This window comes from Siniperca chuatsi, linkage group LG24 (genome assembly GCF_020085105.1).
Source record: "Siniperca chuatsi isolate FFG_IHB_CAS linkage group LG24, ASM2008510v1, whole genome shotgun sequence".
NCBI lineage: Eukaryota > Metazoa > Chordata > Actinopteri > Centrarchiformes > Sinipercidae > Siniperca > Siniperca chuatsi.
Window position 1 is genome coordinate 1582949 of NC_058065.1, and position 19741 is coordinate 1602689.

Below are 19741 nucleotides of genomic sequence, written 5' to 3' on the forward strand. Positions count from 1 at the left end.
GGTTTGACCTCCATGTGGGGAAACACATTTTAAATTAACTGAACAAATGAAATATGAAAATGACAAATGATTAAAGCATTTTGTTAATCCTCAGATGTATGGCACATATATTCTATTATTATATAATAAAAAAAATACTAAATACAAAAACAGTTCAACCCAACTCACAGGTACAGGTATTACCTTTCAGAGTGTACTTTTGAAATTATTGAACTTAAACTCATACGAAAGCTGAGATATGGAGGCTGATTTCATTTCAAGCAGTTCAAATGTTAATAAAAACAAATAATAGGTGGAAAATGACTTTTTTTATGTCAAAATTATGAGATTAGTAGTTTTCTAATTATTTTCTTTATTTAATCCTTTGGACAAAAATAAACATACAGTACATGCTGTGACAAATACACAGAAATACACAACAATACACAACTTACATACACAATATGACATTGGTTCCACATTAAAATAATTGCATCTTATAATTTTGACTTAAAACGGCAACATTCTGACTTACTATCTCATTATTTCTTATTTTCATCCATTATTTTTTACATTTCATTTAAAGTGTTTTGGAAATAAAGGAGAAAATATGTGTCTGGTTGCTATAGTTACCTCCATGTCTGTATACCCCAGTGAAGGCGTCTTCTTGTTGGGAAAAATGAAATATCACAAAGGAAACTTTCCTTTAAAACTTTATTGACACAGAGCAGAGTAACAGTAACCTGTCTCTCGTTCCGTCTCATCCACGCAAACGTCATGCAGCAGCAAACAACAAAAAGCAGAAGAAGAATTCAGTACTTCCACAGGCAACGGATTTGAAACTTTATTAAATATAGTTTGTTTTTTTTAGTTTTATTATCCATTTTCAGCAACTATCAGAAGAAACAACAACAAACAAGCAACATGCAGCAGCTGAAATAACCGGACAGGAAATATGTCTTTTTACTTTGTAAATGTGTTTGGCAACGAGCCCTGTCAATCACATATCAATTAAATATCAATCAGATGTCATTCTCTGTACTTTAACCCACAGGCGATGGACTGTACAGATATATATATATATATATATATATATATATATATATATATGTACACATGTTGGAATAAAGACAGGCAGGACAACCAGCTGTCATTTCCCACAGAACAGGACGAACAAACGATGTTTCACCCTCCAACACCAGAGGGCGCCGTAACACCGACAGTATCGGTGTGCAGTGAGATATTGTGATCATGTTGTTCATCACTACCGACCAAAAAGGAAGAATCAACATCAGGACTGTTCTCAAAACTGACTATAGCTAATTTTCTATAATTACTAACTGCTGAAATACACGCGATTAATAGTGCAGTTTAACTAGCAACTGGTAGCTTCCACCAATCACCAATGGATACTATCTGGGAATACTAACCACCAGTATCTACCAGTGGCCACCATTGGGTACTATTAGCCACCAATAGCCACTGGTAGAGAGCAATAAGTAGTCATTGATCTCTACTAGCTATCAGAAGCCACCTGCAGGTACAGGTAGCTAAATTAGCCATTGATAGATACCAGTACTAGCCAAAACCAGTTGTTAGCAGTGGCACATGTTTACTAGTAGGCACCAGTATTTAAAAACTAATTACAAGTACCCTTCAGTTCTCAATGGTAGCCACCAGTTTGTAAAAATAACCACCAGTGCTTCTAGGTAGCCACCAGTGGTTACCAGTATGTACAATTAGCTACAGATACTTAACGAGTGGCCACCAGTAGTATGCAACAGTGTGTGCAAGTAGTCACCAGTGGCCACTAGAGATATTAGATATTAGTAGCCCCCAGTACTTGTAGCATGTATGTAGCCACCAGTGGCTACCAGTATGTGCATTTAGTCACCAGTACTTACTAGCAGCCTCCAGTAGAATAACGTAACCGTCTGTAGATACTGGTAGCCACCAGTAGTCAAGTTACCAGTACATAAAAATAGCCTCCAGTACTTAGAGGTAGCCACCAGTATGTACAAGTAGCCCCCAACACTTACGAGTAGCAACCAGTAGGTATTAGTATCTATCAGAGTTTACAAGTACTGTATGTACAAATATTCACCAATAGTGACTTGTTACCATCAGTTGCCACCGGAATATATTAGTAGCCACCAGTAGTCACTAGTATGTAAAAAATAGCCAACAATAGTCACTAGTAGCCACCAGTATATACCACCACCTGAGGTTACTAGCATGTACAAATAGCTACTGGTGCATACTAGTAGCCACCAGTAAATACTAGTAGCCATCAGTGGTTAGCAGCATGTATAAGAAGTCACCAATAGTCAGAATACCAGCCAGCCAGTGATCACCAGTAGTCTTCCATTCGGCCAATCACATCCCTCCTCAGAAAGAGTGGGTGGGACCAGGTGGCCATCCAGCGGCGCCCACTCGACCGTGACTGGTAGGCTGCGTGAGGCTCTCACTGCTGATTGGTCCGTGGAGAGCGGCGCAGGGCGAGTGGGAGGGGCTTAGCTCACTGCATCCAACCGTCCACAGACAGGGATACTGGCTGAACGCAAACACACACACATTTACATTTACATACAGAATATTTAATATTCAAACTTAAGTGAATTATGGCTTTCTACTAATTTACCGTTCACAGTATAAGGCTATGGGTGGTGCCTCACCTGGAGTTGTGTGGAGGAGGAGGAGGAGGCTGCGAGGAAGGAGCAGTGTTGCTCAGGGGAAGGGAGGTGGAGGAGGACAAAGAGGAAGAGGAGGAGGCCGGGCGAGGGGAGGAGCTGCTCCATCCATCTGATAACACCTGAACACCTTCAGACAGACAAACTGGCACAACAGAAGTTAAATATGGAAATAAATATTCGTTACAACATGTTGTATGTTCATAAACAGTATTTCTATACAGTTTACTGTATATATATATATATATATATATATATATGTATAAAACTTTGTATAAATACTGTAAATAAGTGTATATGTATATAAATGTATGTCAGTGTTTTTATATATACAGTAAATAAAAGCATCTATATAAATCATGACATGTATGTATATTGTAAACAGATTTATGTATATACGTGTATTTTCTTTTTTGATGAAATATTTCACATTAATCTTTTAAGAGTTTATATATATTTTTCTATTATATTAGAATTACAGTGCATTACTATATAACACACACACACACACACACACACACAGAGTTACCTGAGGAGTGTGAGCGGTGCGGCAGGTAGGCGGTGGGGTAAGGTGCGTGTCGCCCGGGGTAACCGTGGTGTTTGTAACTGTGGTGATGATGTGATGTCAGCGGGAGGCTGCTGCCGTAAGGAAAAGCTCCGCCTCCTCCAGCTGAGCACAGCGACCAGCCTGACACACACACACACACACACACACACACACACACACACACACACACACACACACACACACACACACACACACACGCGCAGTTAGCACAATATATTTTGTCATATTTGTTTTGACGTAAAAATCAAAAAGGGAAAAAACGCAGGAAACAATCAAAGACATTAACATCACCACAAAAAGCCTGTGAATTATAGAATATAAATATAAAATAAATACATTAAATAACGCGTTTATGACATCTTCTGTCAAACTTCTCAACATCTGAATATTTGTTTCCAAATCAGAAACACACTGAAGGAGAGAAAATGTGTTTTCAGTATTAAACAAAGCACCACACCGCATACTGGGTGTTTGTCTTTGTATTTATTATGTATATATTATATATATATATATATATATATATATATATATATATATATATATATATATATATATATACTGGGAGTCTGAGGAAGAGATAAAGAAAGTTTTTCATTATAAACAAAAAGAGAAATATGTATGAGAATGAAATTTGTATTTAGTTCTTTTTTCCATGATTAATTATATATACAGTGTATACATACATTTCCTACTGTATATAAATACATGTACTGTAGCTAATATATAAATAATATACTACTTTTGCATTCATGAATTACAAATTACATATAATTCTAATTAATAAGAAATACTGTATATAAAAATACAACACAAAGAATTAAAATGGCAAAAATAATTTTAATATTTTGTACCAGCAAATGTTCATAGATTTATATATTTGATACTATATAAAAGCTATATTGTACAGATATAAAATTAAAAGTTGTAAAGGATGCACACGTTATGTGTAGAAACACACGTGTGTTTTTGTGTGCGAGGAAAACGATGAATGTGAACTGAGAAAATCTAATGTTTCCGTGTCAAAGCAACGGTGCTGGTGGTTTTGAGTTTTTGGACTCACAGGGTTGAATCCCAGCACGACTCTCCAGTGACTCCGGTAAGCCCCGTCCGCCTGGGTTCCTGAGGAGGATAAACCAAACGCCGTCACAACACAATCTGTGTGTTTGGTTTCTGTTTCTCTCTCACTTGACACCATCGCTCCAAACGAGCGAGACGGTGGAGCTCTGAGCAGCTGATAATGACTCTCTAATCGCCTGCTAACGCTAACTTCCTCTGGTATCCTGGTGAGAAATGCTAAGCGCTAAGTGTCTGCTGACCGACACCTGGCTGCTTTACACACAACTCTCATTCATTCAACTGCAAATACAAACACAGCGGTGGAAGAAGTGCAAAGATCCTTTACCGAAGCAAAAGTTTCAACACAACTAAGTTAAAATACTCCATTTCAAGTGAAAGTACACAAGTATTCTCATTCAGCAGTAAACTCACATTATTATTATTATTTTAGAAGCTTATCACATGTTGTTTTATTTAAAATAGTAACTAAATAACAAAGTAGCATAAAATGTTAACACTCTTGTAACAGTTGCTCAGTTATAAGTATAGTACTTGACTAAATGTTACTTTCCACAACTGCGATGACGGGCGTTTTTAAAGATTTACGCCTTCAGCAGGAACCAATGGGGCTCGGAGCTGAGAACAGGAAGTCAGACGGCATTAAGAGGCGGACTGACATGTAGCTGGTTTGATGACAAGAAGAAAAAGTACAGAGTGACAGCAGTTTAAAAGCGTTGCACGTGATGAATGTTAGCCACTGTGAGGTCGTACCGCTCTTTGGCGTCCAGGAAGGCTTTAGCAAACGGGTTGTATTTGATCTTCAGAGCCGTGATCTGCACAGACAGACACACCGAAAACACCAGGAGAGTGAACTGCGACGGCCATGATGTTACTGCTGCTGTTAGAATATCTCATTTGCATACTCTTTTAGTTAAATTCTTCTTCTGTAAAATAAATAAAAGAATGAGAGTGTTTCCTGTTTGTAACTCCAAAAATACGTTCTTGTTTTTAACTATATAATAATGACGTACTGCTACATGCCATTTGATGTCAGTTACTGAACTTTATTATACAACTAACAGATGACACTGTGTTATTTTTTCACATTTGCACTTGTAGAAAAATTTAAATAACACAAATTCAAGCCGTTAAACAACTGAATAAATACATCTTATGTTTTCTCTTTACGTCTCTGGGAGTTACTGTCTGTAATTTTTTAAGCATTGTCTGTAGAACAAACATAAAAAATAAAAAACTGTGAGTAGAAGAGAAACACCATCATCATCCATATATATTAATATGTATCGGTAATGACGTTAAACTCAGAAATATCAACATCATCGACCTAAAAACATCCAGTAAAAGTTGGGCTATAACGAACGCACGATTCAGAGTGAAACTAACTTTTTACTGATTTTATTTAAAAATTCGTGAAATAAAGTGATGCTTGACGAGAACAAGCAGAATGTCGACTTTATGCGTGCGTGTTGGTGCGTGTACCTCTTCGTTCTGGTAGGCCGTGACGGCGATGAACTGAGTTTCTTTGAAGGAAACGTTGGAAACCAGACGATGATGAGAGCCGACGCACACGATGTGGAGCTGAGGCTCGTACTTGTGGAGAGAGTTCAGCATGATCTGAAGACACAGAGAGACATGTTCACACACCTGTTCACACCTGTTCACACACCTGTTTATACACCTGTTCACACCTGTTCATACACATGTTCACACCTGTTTATACACCTGTTCACACACCTGTTCACACCTGTTTATACACCTGTTCACACCTGTTTATACACCTGTTCACACCTGTTTATACACCTGTTCACACCTGTTTATACACCTGTTTATACACCTGTTCATACACATGTTCACACCTGTTTATACACCTGTTCACACACCTGTTCACACCTGTTTATACACCTGTTCACACCTGTTTATACACCTGTTTATACACCTATTCACACCTGTATATACACCTGTTTATACACCTATTCACACCTGTATATACACCTGTTCACACACCTGTTCACACCTGTTTCTACACCTGTTTATACACCTGTTCATACACCTGTTTATACACCTGTTTATACACCTGTTCACACCCGCTTATACACCTGTTCACACCTGTTTATACACCTGTTTATACACCTGTATATACACCTGTTTATACACCTGTTCACATCTGTGTATACACCTGTTCACACCTGTTTATACACCTGTTCACACCTGTTTATACCTGTTCACACCTGTTTATACATGTTCACACCTGTTCATACACCTGTTTATACATTTGTTTATACATGTTCACACCTGTTTATACACCTGATTATACACCTGTTCACACACCTGTTGACACCTGTTTATACACCTGTTTATACATTTGTTTTACATGTTCACACCTGTTTATACACCTGATTATACACTTGTTCACACAACTGTTCACACCTGTTTATACACTTGTTTATACACCTGTATATACACCTGTTTATACACCTGTTCACATCTGTGTATACACCTGTTTTATACACCTGTTCACACCTGTTTATACCTGTTCACACCTGTTTATACATGTTCACACCTGTTCATACACCTGTTTATACATTTGTTTATACATGTTCACACCTGTTTATACACCTGATTATACACTTGTTCACACACCTGTTGACACCTGTTCATACACCTGTTTATACATTTGTTTATACATGTTCACACCTGTTTATACACCTGATTATACACTTGTTCACACAACTGTTCACACCTGTTTATACACTTCTTCACACCTGTTTATACATGTTCACACCTGTTTATACCTGTTCACACCTGTTTATAACCTTGTTTATACACTTGTTCACACACCTGTTCACACCTGTTTATACACTTGTTTATACACTTGTTCACACCTGTTTACACACCTGTTCACACACTTGATTCATATACCTGTTCACACCTGTTTAAACCTGTTCACACCTGTTCATACACCTATTCGTACCTGTTCACACCTGTTTATACACTTGTTTATACACTTGTTCACACACTTGTTCACATCTGTTCATACCTGTTGACACCTGTTCATACCTGTACACACCTGTTCATACACCTGTTTATACCTGTTCACACCTGTTTTTCTATCTATACCCACACACCCACAAACCATCTGTGCTGTCCACACCCAAACATACAACCTTAACATTTCTTACCTGTGTGACGGCCATTTCTGTTACCTTTCAATAGGCAAGTTAATCGTTGTTAAATAAGATTAACACATATTCACCATTAACTAGTAGCTTATTAGCATGCATATTAGTAGCATGTTGGCCCTTTATTAGTCATTATAAAGCACTTATTAATGCCTTATTCTGCATGACAATGTTCTACAACTACTAGGTCATTAACTAAGAGATTTCCCTCAATAACCTCCTAATTACTGCTTATTGATAGTAAGTAAGGAAGCTGTTAAAAGCCATATAAAGCGGTAACACCACTCACACAGTTCCCCTCATCTGTTAGGAGCTGGGTCACAATGGGGGTTCTTCCTATTCAATAATTAAATTAGTATTTAACTGCTGACTCTCTGTCCTGTTAATATGGATCCTGTGGAGCGCTTTGTTATAATCTCGTGCCTTGCAGAGATGCAGGCTGGGGGGAGTGTGAGTTCACTTTAGTGGGTTTAGAAATGCTTTTTTCTGTCGTCTTCTGGTGCTGTTGGGCGAGGGAGTCACTTTGTGTCTTTTTGTCCCAGGATAAAGTTTGGTTAAACCCTTCGTGTCTTCACACGTGTCCGTGCAGTTGACTCCCCTACAGTGTGCAGTGGGAGCGGTCTTGGCAGAGTCGCCAGCTCGCTGGTCGCGTTGCCACATCAGAGGTTTCTGGCCGCTAGCAGCACGGCAGTGTCGATCTGTCGGCCCAACACTTTGCTCCAGACCGAACCATCTCAACAACTATCGGCTGGATTGCGATGAAACGTGCTTCATCGTTCATGCTCCCCTCGGGATGAACTGATCTAACTCTGCTGATCCTCCGACTTCCCATCAGCTGCTAGCTCTGTACGGAGACAAACCTGTACACGCACTGCTCGTACCCATCTGTATTATCCGCGGCAGCCCGTCCCGTCTGGACAGAGCCAGACTGAAACCAAAAGTTTGAAAGCAGATTTGTACTTTTGAATGAATGAAAAATCAAATCCAGGTGTAGTTATTGTCAGTTTATGGAGTGGAGCCATCTTTGTCTTTTGGCCCAAACACTCTTTTATCCATCTGTCGTCCATCTCTCCATCAACCCCTCCACCTCCTCCACCTCCTCCTCCTCCTCTTCCCCCTCACTAACGAGGCCCAATTAACCAATCCGAGCTCTGCAGGCGGACACACAAAAACAAACTGTTTTCTATTCAGATTGAGAGGCTGGCTTCACATCTGACCCCGACACTGTGTGTGTGTGTGTGTGTTTACCCTGGCAGTGCCCACATTAGCTGGAGTGTGTGTGTGTGTGTGTTTTTGAATATAGTTTACCTCTCTCTCTCTCGTCCATCTGAAGCATGATGGGTAAATTAATTTCCCAGTAAAAAACATAATTACCATAATGTACAAATAAGCTGAGCAATTATTTCATTATGGCCGAGCTCTCTGTTCCAACTCTGCATTACTGCCCGCTGTGTGTGTGTGTGTGTGTGTGTGTGTGTGTGTGTGTGTGTGTGTGTGTTTGGACAGGGATAATGGGGTAAATATAAACAACATTATTGCCAATTTTGTAGTGCTGGACGTGTGTGTGTGTGTGTGTGTGTGTGTGTGTGTGAAGGCCTCTCTGAGTGGTGAACAGCTCTCGACAGGAAGTGCATTAAACTGCTGCCGGCCAATTAAGAGCTGTTTATCCCGTTCCCGTGGTTACGAGGGGGCGAGCAGGTGAAGTGAGCGAGAAGAGGGACTGAAGTGGCTAATTAGAGGCGGTAGTCTCTCGCCCACTCCAATACAATAAGGGGAGAGAGAGAGAGAGAGAGAGAGAGAGAGAGAGAGAGAGACGCTCTTGACATGGAGAGCCTGATAATGGACAGAAGAAGAAGAAGAAGAAGTAGAAGAAGAAGAGGAGGAGACGCTCTCGACGTGGAGAGCCTGATAATGGACAGAAGAAGAAGAAGAAGAAGTAGAAGAAGAGAGGAGAACGTGGAGAGCCTGAGAATGGTAGAAGAAGAAAGAAGAAGAAGAGGAGGACGCTCTCGACGTGGAGAGCCTGATAATGGACAGAAGAAGAAGAAGAAGAAGAAGTAGAAGAAGAAGAAGAGGAGGAGACGCTCTCGACGTGGAGAGCTCGATAATGGATAAAAGAGGGAGAAGAAGAAGAGGAGAGAGGGTGAAGAAAGGGAAAAGTACTGAAGAAGAGGAAGAAGAGAGAGGAAGAAAGGAAAGAAATGCAGAGGAGACAATAAAAAGGGAAATGATAGAAAGAAAATGGAAAGAACAAATAGACAAACTGAGGGATTAACTAAAATAATTGATTAAATAAGAAAAAGAATAAACGAACAAAAGAAAGAAACAGAATTTATGAAAGTGAAACTCGACACACCTGTCCTCCTCCGTTGACCTTGTTGGTGAGTTTGACCTTGTTGAAGGTCACGGCCGCCTTCATCCAGTGAGCTCCGAAGTTTGGCGAGTCGGGGTGGATGTAGATGCCTCCGTGGCCCCGGCCCTCGCCGCGGCCCTCCGCCCGCCCGGCCGCCACCCACTCCCCGTTCACGAACTTCCAGCGGCAGCCGTCGGCCGGCACGAAGTCCAGCAGGAAGGAGTACATGGAGCTGGGGTCCAGGCCGGACACGCTCACCTTCAGGACCGGGAACATGCGGCTGCACGAACACACACACGTTGTAATCATTTACACAGTGAAGCATTTTTAATCCTGGAAGGTGAGAAATATTCCCAACTGTGTCATCACGACTCGTCACACATTTCAGGCGATATGATGATACATACTGTGAATTTACTCCTTTTCATACCTCCGGCTGCATTACCTAACTGTGGGCAATGTTGCAAATCAATAATCAGACATGATCTATGGTAATATTTAGATTTGCAGGAGTTAATTCACTTGAAACAGACTCTTATCTGGTTATTTTAGCCACTAAATGTTTATAAAACAACTGGAGGTCCAGAAAAGATATTATATTACTCAACACTGTGATATAACGTGACCACATCAGCCACTCTTATCCTCCACTTGTCAGAGATAATACAGACTTCACAGCACTAAACAGCTCTGTCATATTGTTTATATAATATTTTTTCACATTTTATTTTATATTCATGCGTCTTGACTTGCAGTATTTATTGCACTTATTGTTATAAGTATACTAAACCCAGTTTATCAGTTTGTTTCTGTGCTGCGTGCTGACGGTCAGAGCGTGCCTGGTTTCCATCGCTGCAAACTGAAGCGTCGCTTGCTGGTTGGAAATCTCCAATATTCAGTCCAACTTTATTTATACCTGCAAGGGCCATTGTACACCCTCCATCCAGGTCAACAAACACGTGCACAACGAAGGGACGAAGACGGAGAAATAACACAGTTAATCGCAAAAATATCAGCTTTAAACTATACGATACATTCACAACTTAAATATAAATATCCAAACACAAAGAGCTGATCATTTCAACACATCTAAATTCATTTAGATAGGGATCAGTGCTTAATAATTCATTTGTTAGCGTTGGACAGTGCTGGAGGAAGTACTCCGGTCCTGTACTGCAGTAAAAGTACTAACACACACTGTGAAATACTCTGGTACAGTAAAAGTCAGTAAATGTTGCTGCAGTGAAAGTGTGTGAGTGTAATCAGGTCCTTAAAGTATTAAAGCAGTGAAATGTGCTGTTATATATTCTAATTACATCACATTGGTGTGTAAAATCTTAATGTGTTATGTAACGAACGCTGTCAGATAAATGTAGAAGTAAGAAGTACAGTACGTCCCTCTGAGACGTGGCGGAGAGGAAGTAGAAAGTGGCAGAAAATGGAAAATTCTCAAGTGAAGTACAAGTACTTTGTGCATCTGTCACTACCTTACGTTAAGTTTTCATGCATCTGAATCTACATTCAGACAAACAGCCTGTTCTCCATCAGTAATAGCAGTTGAAGTGGCGTTCTGCAGGTGTAAATGGAGTGCAGGGCGCGACTGGTCAACACACCTCGGCTCTGCAAAATAAACACACACACACGGGCGACGCTAACGGCTGCTATCGAGACTAATGAATAACCTCGGTTAACGGGATCGCTGATCTGGAGTCAGCTTCAAACACAGTCCTATTATTCCTCAAAATATTCCAAAAACAAACCTAAAATGACGAAGAGCTACTCTGCATTAGGGTATGTTAATATTGCTCTAATTATGTTTTTATCATCATAATACTCCTGACAACTAAAGCGTGATCAGTTTCAGGCACTGAGTAGAAATACTGAGTCCAAATTCTCCCATCACAAGCCCACACGCCTTGAAAGCGATGGACAAGCCACCAACCAAACTCAGCGAAACATTCAGAGTATTTTAAAACTATTCAGTTGTATTTCCTGCGTAAATCGTATCTCCCCTCATAATGTCGTTTCAAAGCCTTGCCAGGTGAGTAGTTCTCATTCAGCCAGATCACGTACAAGTGCTCAGTCAAAGACAACTGAATTTGCTTTAGACGAAGCGTCCACGAGTTTCCGGGTGGTCTTAGAAGAGACGTCTGTCCAGCTAAATCTCTTCTTCGTCCTCTTTTCAGTTGGTAAGAAACAAAACTGCAAAAAGGTTCGTTTCTGAGTGAGAAAAATGCAGTTTTAGTCTGGACGGAGGGCTGAAACTGAGAGAAAAAGAACCGCCGTAATGTGGACGTACTCGGATTCCTCAGGTTGCGAATGAGAATTAACCTCTGTAGGGTCACACCTTAAAGGACCTGCATACCCATGCTCCACCCACACAGGTGCTTTCACCTTTTTTACCCGATCAGACGTCGTCTGAGGACTGTATGTACGGACTGTGACTGACATCTGTCTGACCATCCTACCAGTTTTGTGTTACACCTTTATCATCGAATCATTATCAATCGAATTAGCCGTATTAGATGTGCAGGGCTGCTAAGAGTCGTTGAGGTCAACTGTGTGTACTAACGGCCCACCAGGAGGACTAACGGCCCACCAGGAGGACTAACGGCCCACAGGTGGACTAACGGCCCACAGGTGGACTAACGGCCCACCAGGAGGACTAACGGCCCACAGGTGAACTAACGGCCCACAGGTGGACTAACGGCCCACCAGGTGGACTAACGGCCCACCAGGAGGACTAACGGCCCACCAGGTGGACAAACGGCCCACCAGGTGGACAAAGGCCCACCAGGTGGACTAACGGCCCACCAGGAGGACTAACGGCCCACCAGGTGGACAAACGGCCCACCAGGTGGACTAACGGCCCACCAGGAGGACTAACGGCCCACCAGGTGACCTCAACGACTGTCAAGGTGTGAAATGCCTGGGGCTCCCCACCAGCTGTGAGAGGTGAAACATCTAAAGAAGAAACTCTGCATCTACTCTTTACCTAAAAACAGTTGAATCCCGTCTCTCCAAGTTTGGTAAATGACCCTTCCAGGTTTTGGAAAGTTGAACTTAAACATAACTTCAATGCAAAAGTCAGGACTGTCCTCACTAGAAAATCAACAGGAGGAAGCAGTGTGAAGGTGTTATCACGCCACAAAACCGCCGTTGGCATCCTGTTTCCCACCAAAAGGTTTAAATTCTAACCACCGTCTTTCACTAACCTTAAAGGAATAGTTCATCGTTTCGGGAAATACGCGTATTCCCTTTATGGTTGAGAAGTTAGAAGTTCAGTCTGATACTACTCTTTTATCTCTCCGTTAAATGTAAGGCTACGAAAACTGAAACGTTTCAACGACAATCTGGTGTTTTATGGGGCGTTATGTGCCGGATAATGTTTGGCTGGGACCAGTAACTTCCTGGAGTCCCGGCTGGTTGCCTGGCAACTGCTCAGTGCCAAGAAATAGTCCCACACATAACCGCAACGTGTAGGAGATATAACGTGTTTATCGGCTTCAGAGGTGCCAATGAGTGGATTGTTTTACCTTTGGTCGAAGCCAGGCTAGCTGATTCCCCGATTCCGGTCTTTATGCTAAGCTAAGGCTGTTCAGGGTAGCTTCATATTTAACGGACAGATATGAGAGTGGTACTGATCTGCTAAATATAACTCTTGGCCAGAAAGGAAACCAAGTGGTTTTAGTTAACCTAACTGAACCTTAACCGCAGGTGGCAGATCAGATGACGCTCATGTGATGATGGCAAACGTTTTGTCGTTATGGTCGGAGAACTTGTCGCAGTAGTCTGAAATGTGAAAACAACAACTGCACGACACAAACTGTGCCCGACGCTCGTCCTGGTTACCGTCCGTTCTTGGTGACGATCATCTCGTTGGTGATGTGCTGAAACTTCCTCCACAGCTCGGCGTCCTCCAGCGTCACCCTCAGCTCCCTCTCCGTCGGGTCGCCCTTCTCCCGGCCGGCCTGCAGCTCGCTCTCCACCGCGCTCAGCAGCCGGGACATGCAGCGTTCAGCCGAGCCGGGGCTCGTACGGACAGCGGCGGCGGTCCGGTCTGCTGAAGACACAGAACCAGACTCCCCGTCCTCCTGTAGCCCCTCCACCTTCATCTGGACACACAAACAAAGACACATTTCCTGGTGGTTACTAACATTTAGACACCGTGGAACAAAGGATATACTAGTTAGTAAAAGAAGGCAGTATTTCCTGGATATTTGGGACTTTATGCCTCTACGTAAGTTTAGATAGAACTGTCGTAATCAGAAGGTGGTAGTTTGTATAGGCGGCAAGTCGCACTGTAATCTAAGGTTTCACTAACTGGTCCAGTCACACGTCTGACTGACATCGCATGGGGTTGTTCTTCCAGATTAAAAATTCGCCGACAACAATGACGAACAACAAGGGGGAACGGTGACACCCGACTGATTCCACTAAATGTTGATGTCTTGATAAACTCTTGATTATTCCCTTAAATATTTCACTCTAAAAACAACTTTTCCACAAGGTCAGGCACATTTTTCTCACAAACACGTGAAACACAAGTAACAAGGATACTAAAGATATTGAGGACAAAAGGATACGACGACGTGTCTCCAAATTTGCGTAAAAGGAGGCTGAATTTCGTTACATCATTTCTTGAAGTTTTGTTGATGCACTCTGTCCTAATACAGCGACGTTGAACTACACGAAGCCTCAGACAGGTCACGGCTTTAGTTTTAATCGTCGTAATCAAGAGGTGGGAGTTTGGACAGGTGGAGAGTCACACGGATGTCTCTGGCTGACGCTGATTTCAGCACCAGTTGTTTTTTCACATGTAAAATTTGTGGTGATAACTGGGAACCAGACGAATCTGCCGAGCTCGCGTTTCATCTGCTCTGCCACCTGCCAGTCACAACCTCAAACTGCACACAAGGTCATTTATGAAAAGTTCTTAATATTATGAGTTTTTGATCCATGGGAGGTTTTATATATTTGTAAAACTTTCCTCGAGCCGAGAAAAGCGATTTAAAAATGCCTGACGTCATCACGATGTAAAGTCTATGGGCCGAGCGGGAGAAACACTACTTCACGTATTCGCATGCCCAGGAAGTAAACCTGGAAGCTGGAAAACTTTTTTGATGCATGCGCCAGGCGAGCAATTCTCATTGGAATGAATAGGCGACATTTTGGGGTCCAGTTGTAATAATGCATCCATGTTCCAGACTCTGCACTCTGCAGACGTCCTCTGGCTGTGTGAGCGTTTGGACTTACAGTTTATGAAGACATGAATCAATGCACCATCATCAGTACAGAGTATTTTTCTTCACCGTTATGTTAAAACATGCAACCAAATACGTTACAAACAGCAGTGGACACATCTGATGATCATTTTTAACGTCTCGATAAACCAGATTTCTGTCTTCAGTTTCTACTTCAAGTTCTTTTAAACCGTTTTCCCACGATGTCAGACAGTACTGCGCACAGTATACCTGTGTATTTTGTATATTGCTAGTTCCAATATATGCATTTACTCATTTCCCCAAAATTCAGCCTGACATTTTCCTTCTATCTTTGCAAACTCTGGGATTTCCACCAGAAGTGAAATCACATTTCTGAGGCTTTGATCGAAGCTCGGCCACGACAACATGAGCCTGTAAACGTGGAGTCACCGTTGGTCTCAAGAGGTTTGGTATAAAAGAGGGAAAATACTGTTGATCAAACCTTTTACTCTACTAACAATCGAAATAAGAGCTCAGTCAGATTAAAAGTCCTGTCGACATCTCCATCAGAATAAACTGGATCCGTTACTAGAGGACAAACTCTTTATAACAGCTTTAAAATACCTTAAATCAGTTTCCAATCGACCTAAACATCAACTTTGTCCCTCAAATCGCTGCATTTATAAGGTTCAATTTCCTTCATTTGCAAGCTTTTCTTTTCTAGATGCTCTCTGTCGACACACACCGACACTAATTCTGCTCTCTTTATATCTGCAGTTGTCTTCTTCTGTATTATTGTTTCAGTTTAACGTCTGCTGTTTGTATTAAAACACATCTGACTGAATGTTAAAATGATCCGTTTCTTTCGTGACTGGATCTACAGAAGCGCTCTGCTCCTTCATTACTTGCTTTACTACGTCGTGATGTTATTTATTTAGTTTCTTTTTTATTTGCATCTTTACTTGAATTTACTTTTTCCTTCATTTTCAAACCAACATTTCGATACTAGTTTTATTATAAGCAGTATTTCTTTTATTGGGATATTTATTTTGTGTTTTATCTTTCAAACAGATTTCGTGGATCATTAAAATGCAAACAAAATGTATATTTTGATCTGTTTAAAGCAACGATGATGACGACATTTAAATATATGACTACATGAATATCAATGTGTGTGTGTGTGTGTGTGTGTGTGTGTGTGAAAGTCTGCAAAACAGAAATGAAAGTTTTGCTTTTTAAATTCACTTTCTAACATTTACAAAGTGCGTCAAAGGTTTATTCAAGAACAAAGTAATAATAATAAAAACGATATTCACCCACGTTATCATGTTAACTCACTGATGTTATGGATGGATGTAAACATTTTAATTCATTTTCTAAATTTAGTTTTATTGAGCTTAAGAATTTTGGCAATATTATTTAATTATAAAACTATTGAAAATAATAATTATTTAGGAGAACAGGACATGTCTCTCGGTGGTGTGTGTTTAGACGTCGCTTTATTTTAATGTATTAAAACCTTTTTAGAATATTTCTAAGTAAAAATGAAGACGTGCACACACGTCTCCACTTGTTCTACCTTATATATATATATATATATATATATATATATATATATATATATTATGCTGTTAATTTCTGTTTATTCTAATGATCCTTATGATTCTCCCGGAGGTGGAGGGAGTGGAGGATTTTTGTTTCTGTGGATGAATTCAAAGCAAACGTTGAATTTATGGTCAACGACACGAAGAGTGGCAATCAAGTAATTATCAAAATTAAATAAATACAATTAAAATAAAATTTAGAATTTAGTAAAAACATTACTATCTATCCGTAAATATGAAGAAAACTAAATGTTTTACCATAAACTTCCAATAACATATTCTAACATTTTTACAGTTAAAATAATAATTAAAAGTAAATAATAGTTAGTGAATAATAAATAAAACTGCAGAAAAAGAAGGAAAAATAAGAGCTGATTAAAAAGAAAAGGAAAAGAAAGAAAGTGGACTTACCTGTGACACCCGACACTGTGCTGAGAAGGTGAAATAATCCAAAAACAAAATGTGACTTGTTGAGAATTAACTGTTAATTACAATAACTGTTTATAATAATAATAACTGTTTATAATAATAATAATAATAATAATAATAATAATAATACATTAATTAAGAGTTGACTGTCTTTTGGTTTGTAAGCTGCTCAGCCTCCAACTGAACACATCAGAGACAATCAGAGGATATCAGTCAGAGGATATACCAGTCTCACACACACACACACACATACCTCGCTCTACCACTCTCTCTCTCTCTCACACACACACACACACACACACACTACGCTCTACCACTCTCTCTCTCTCTCACACACACACACACACACACACACACACGCTCTACCACTCTCTCTCTCACACACACACACACACTACCTCGCTCTACCGCTCTCTCTCTCTCTCTCTCACACACACACACACACACACACACACACACACACACACACACACGCTCTCTCTCTCTCTCTCTCTCTCACACACACACACACACACACACACACACACTACGCTCTACCACTCAATTTTAATTTCACTGAAGCTTCATCGGCCTGTAATTAGGATCAAAACGTGCGGCCAAAGCAAACATCAGGAAACAAACGTATCAAAAACCAGTTCAAAGAAACAAAATGTTGTTTCAAGCAAAACGAAGTAAAAAGGAATCTACGATCCAAAATACACAACAAATCATTTCAGACCTGCTTATTTAAACTGCGTCCACACTACGGAGGCTGTCACACGGCAACAGGGGAAGGAAGCCAAATGCAGAGGCAGCAGCATGACAGGTAGACAGGTGACAGGTAACAGGCAGGCAGGTGACAGGTAGACAGGTAACAGGCAGGCAGGTGACAGGTAGACAGGTAACAGGCAGGCAGGTGACAGGTAGACAGGTAACAGGCAGGTAGGTAACAGACAGGTAACAGGCAGGTAGGTGACAGGTAGACAGGTAACAGGCAGGTAGGTGACAGGTAGACAGGTAACAGGCAGGTAGGTAACAGACAGGTAACAGGCAGGTAGGTGACAGGTAGACAGGTAACAGGCAGGTAGGTGACAGGTAGACAGGTTCAGGTCACAGAAGCTTGAAAGCAAAAACACAAGGTAAGACAGAAACAGCAACTAGGACGAAGTGACAGAGGAACAAAGGTGAGATGGGCGGGAGGCTCAGGTGAGGGGAATGAGGTGATTGTAGGGCAGACGGCAGAGGCAGGAGTGAATGACAGGAGAAACCTGGTGGACAGGTAAAGAATAACGCTGAAGGGGCCTGGGAGAGCGGACATTGTGACACTGGCTAAATTCAGATGTCCTTTTCTTCACGTCCGCCCTCCGGCTACAGTCCGGCTACAGTCGGCCCTCCGGCTACAGTCGGCCCTCCGGCTACAGTCCGGCTACAGTCCGGCTACAGTCCGCCCTCCGGCTACAGTCGGCCCTCCGGCTACAGTCGGCCCTTCGGCTACAGTCCGGCTACAGTCCGCCCTCCGGCTACAGTCCGGCTACAGTCCGCCCTCCGGCTACAGTCCGCCATCATTTCCCTCAACTGGAACTAAATAAACACGTTTCTTGTCTTAGCGAGGACGAGGAAAACAGTCTACGGGGTGGAGTGGGTATGTGTGAAAAGGTTGTCCTTTCTGAAAATGGGTTTATGAGCGGATAAAATAAAAACAACCACCAGCCTTGTGTTCGAGCGTGGACGTGTACGACTGCGTGAACAAAGAAAGTGAAGAACTTCGAACGCTGCCCTCGGCTTGTTGTGAACACAAGGAGCATTTCAAAAACGGCCTCAAAGGTGAATAGATCCCAGACCGGAGGGGTTTTCAAAAAGCGGTCTCCTCAGTGGACGAATCGGAAAACAACAACCGCCATGTTTTAGTGTGGATGGGGAAAACTGGGTGTTTTCGAAAAAGCGTTTTTTTCCAGAGTGGAAACATCTGAAAACGCCTTTGAGTGAGGAAAGCTGAACTTTTTCAGAAACTTTTTCGTCCGAAAACGCTTGCAGCCCTTTTTAATGTAAACTGGGAAACTGAGAGCTGGAAACTGGTTTCCAGAGTCCAGAGAAATCTGAAAACGCCGGCCTCGCATCTCAGCGTTTGGAGGGCATGTGGCAGTTAAAAAACAACGAAACCTCTCCCAACGGTTTTGTCGTCGGCTGTTTGAAAGAGAGCAAAGAAGTTCAGGTGGAGATCTTTACAAAAATGACCTGAAAGCGCGGACGCACAAAAACCCGACAGACAGAAAATGACATTACCTTTGTGATTTGACTAAAAAAAATGCGTGATTTGGCTCAATCATTCATTTCTGGACCAAACACTGAAAGAAATGAGACTCGTGGAGGTTTAAATGTCACATGACAGCGTTGACGAAAAACACCATAAGCTGATCCGATCAGCATGTAATGGAGAATAGGTCAAATCCAAACGGAGAACATCTGGAAACACACAGAGAGCTCCGTCCGTCCGTCAGTCGACATCCGATATCCGGACTGAGGTTGCTGCCTTAAAAAGGGAGTGTGTGTGTGTGTGTGTGTGTGTGTTTTATTGTGTGTGTGTGTTTTAATCAGCGGGCAGCGACGGGTGGAGATTACAGGCTTTAGAGACTTAACAGGCGTAAAGAAAGGTGGCAGGTAAACATCAGAAAACCAGGT

General features: G+C 41.5%; 1 protein-coding gene across 3 annotated transcripts; it reads right to left on the reverse strand.

The window, feature by feature from the left end:
* Positions 1 to 375: 375 nt before the first annotated feature.
* Positions 376 to 17306, reverse strand: tbx19 (T-box transcription factor 19). Of its 3 annotated transcripts, XM_044187590.1 has the most exons (10): positions 17214 to 17306; positions 17066 to 17085; positions 13699 to 13961; positions 9850 to 10126; positions 5794 to 5928; positions 5065 to 5126; positions 4298 to 4356; positions 3199 to 3357; positions 2655 to 2814; positions 376 to 2533 (listed from the first exon to the last, which is right to left on the reverse strand). In XM_044187590.1, the coding sequence occupies exons 3-10, from the start codon at positions 13959 to 13961 to the stop codon at positions 2368 to 2370; spliced, it is 1281 nt and encodes a 426-aa protein (XP_044043525.1). In that variant the 5' UTR covers positions 17066 to 17085; positions 17214 to 17306; the 3' UTR covers positions 376 to 2367. The 3 variants fall into 3 exon arrangements, with proteins under 3 accessions (XP_044043525.1, XP_044043523.1, XP_044043524.1); XM_044187588.1 differs by having other exon boundaries at positions 13699 to 13988; positions 17066 to 17275; XM_044187589.1 differs by lacking the exons at positions 17066 to 17085; positions 17214 to 17306 and having other exon boundaries at positions 13699 to 15274.
* Between the last annotated feature and the right edge of the window lie 2435 nt (positions 17307 to 19741).

Bases quoted from the DNA above. Each gene is read 5' to 3' on its own strand.
- tbx19 (XM_044187588.1), bottom strand. From the start codon at position 13,985: ATGTGTCTTTGTTTGTGTGTCCAGATGAAGGTGGAGGGGCTACAGGAG. The intron at 5,127-5,793 runs GTACACGCACCA...CTGTCTGTGCAG, and splicing joins CGGCCTACCAGAACGAAGAG to ATCACGGCTCTGAAGATCAA. The intron at 2,815-3,198 runs GTAACTCTGTGT...CTGTTGTGCCAG, and splicing joins GCACCGCTCACACTCCTCAG to TTTGTCTGTCTGAAGGTGTT.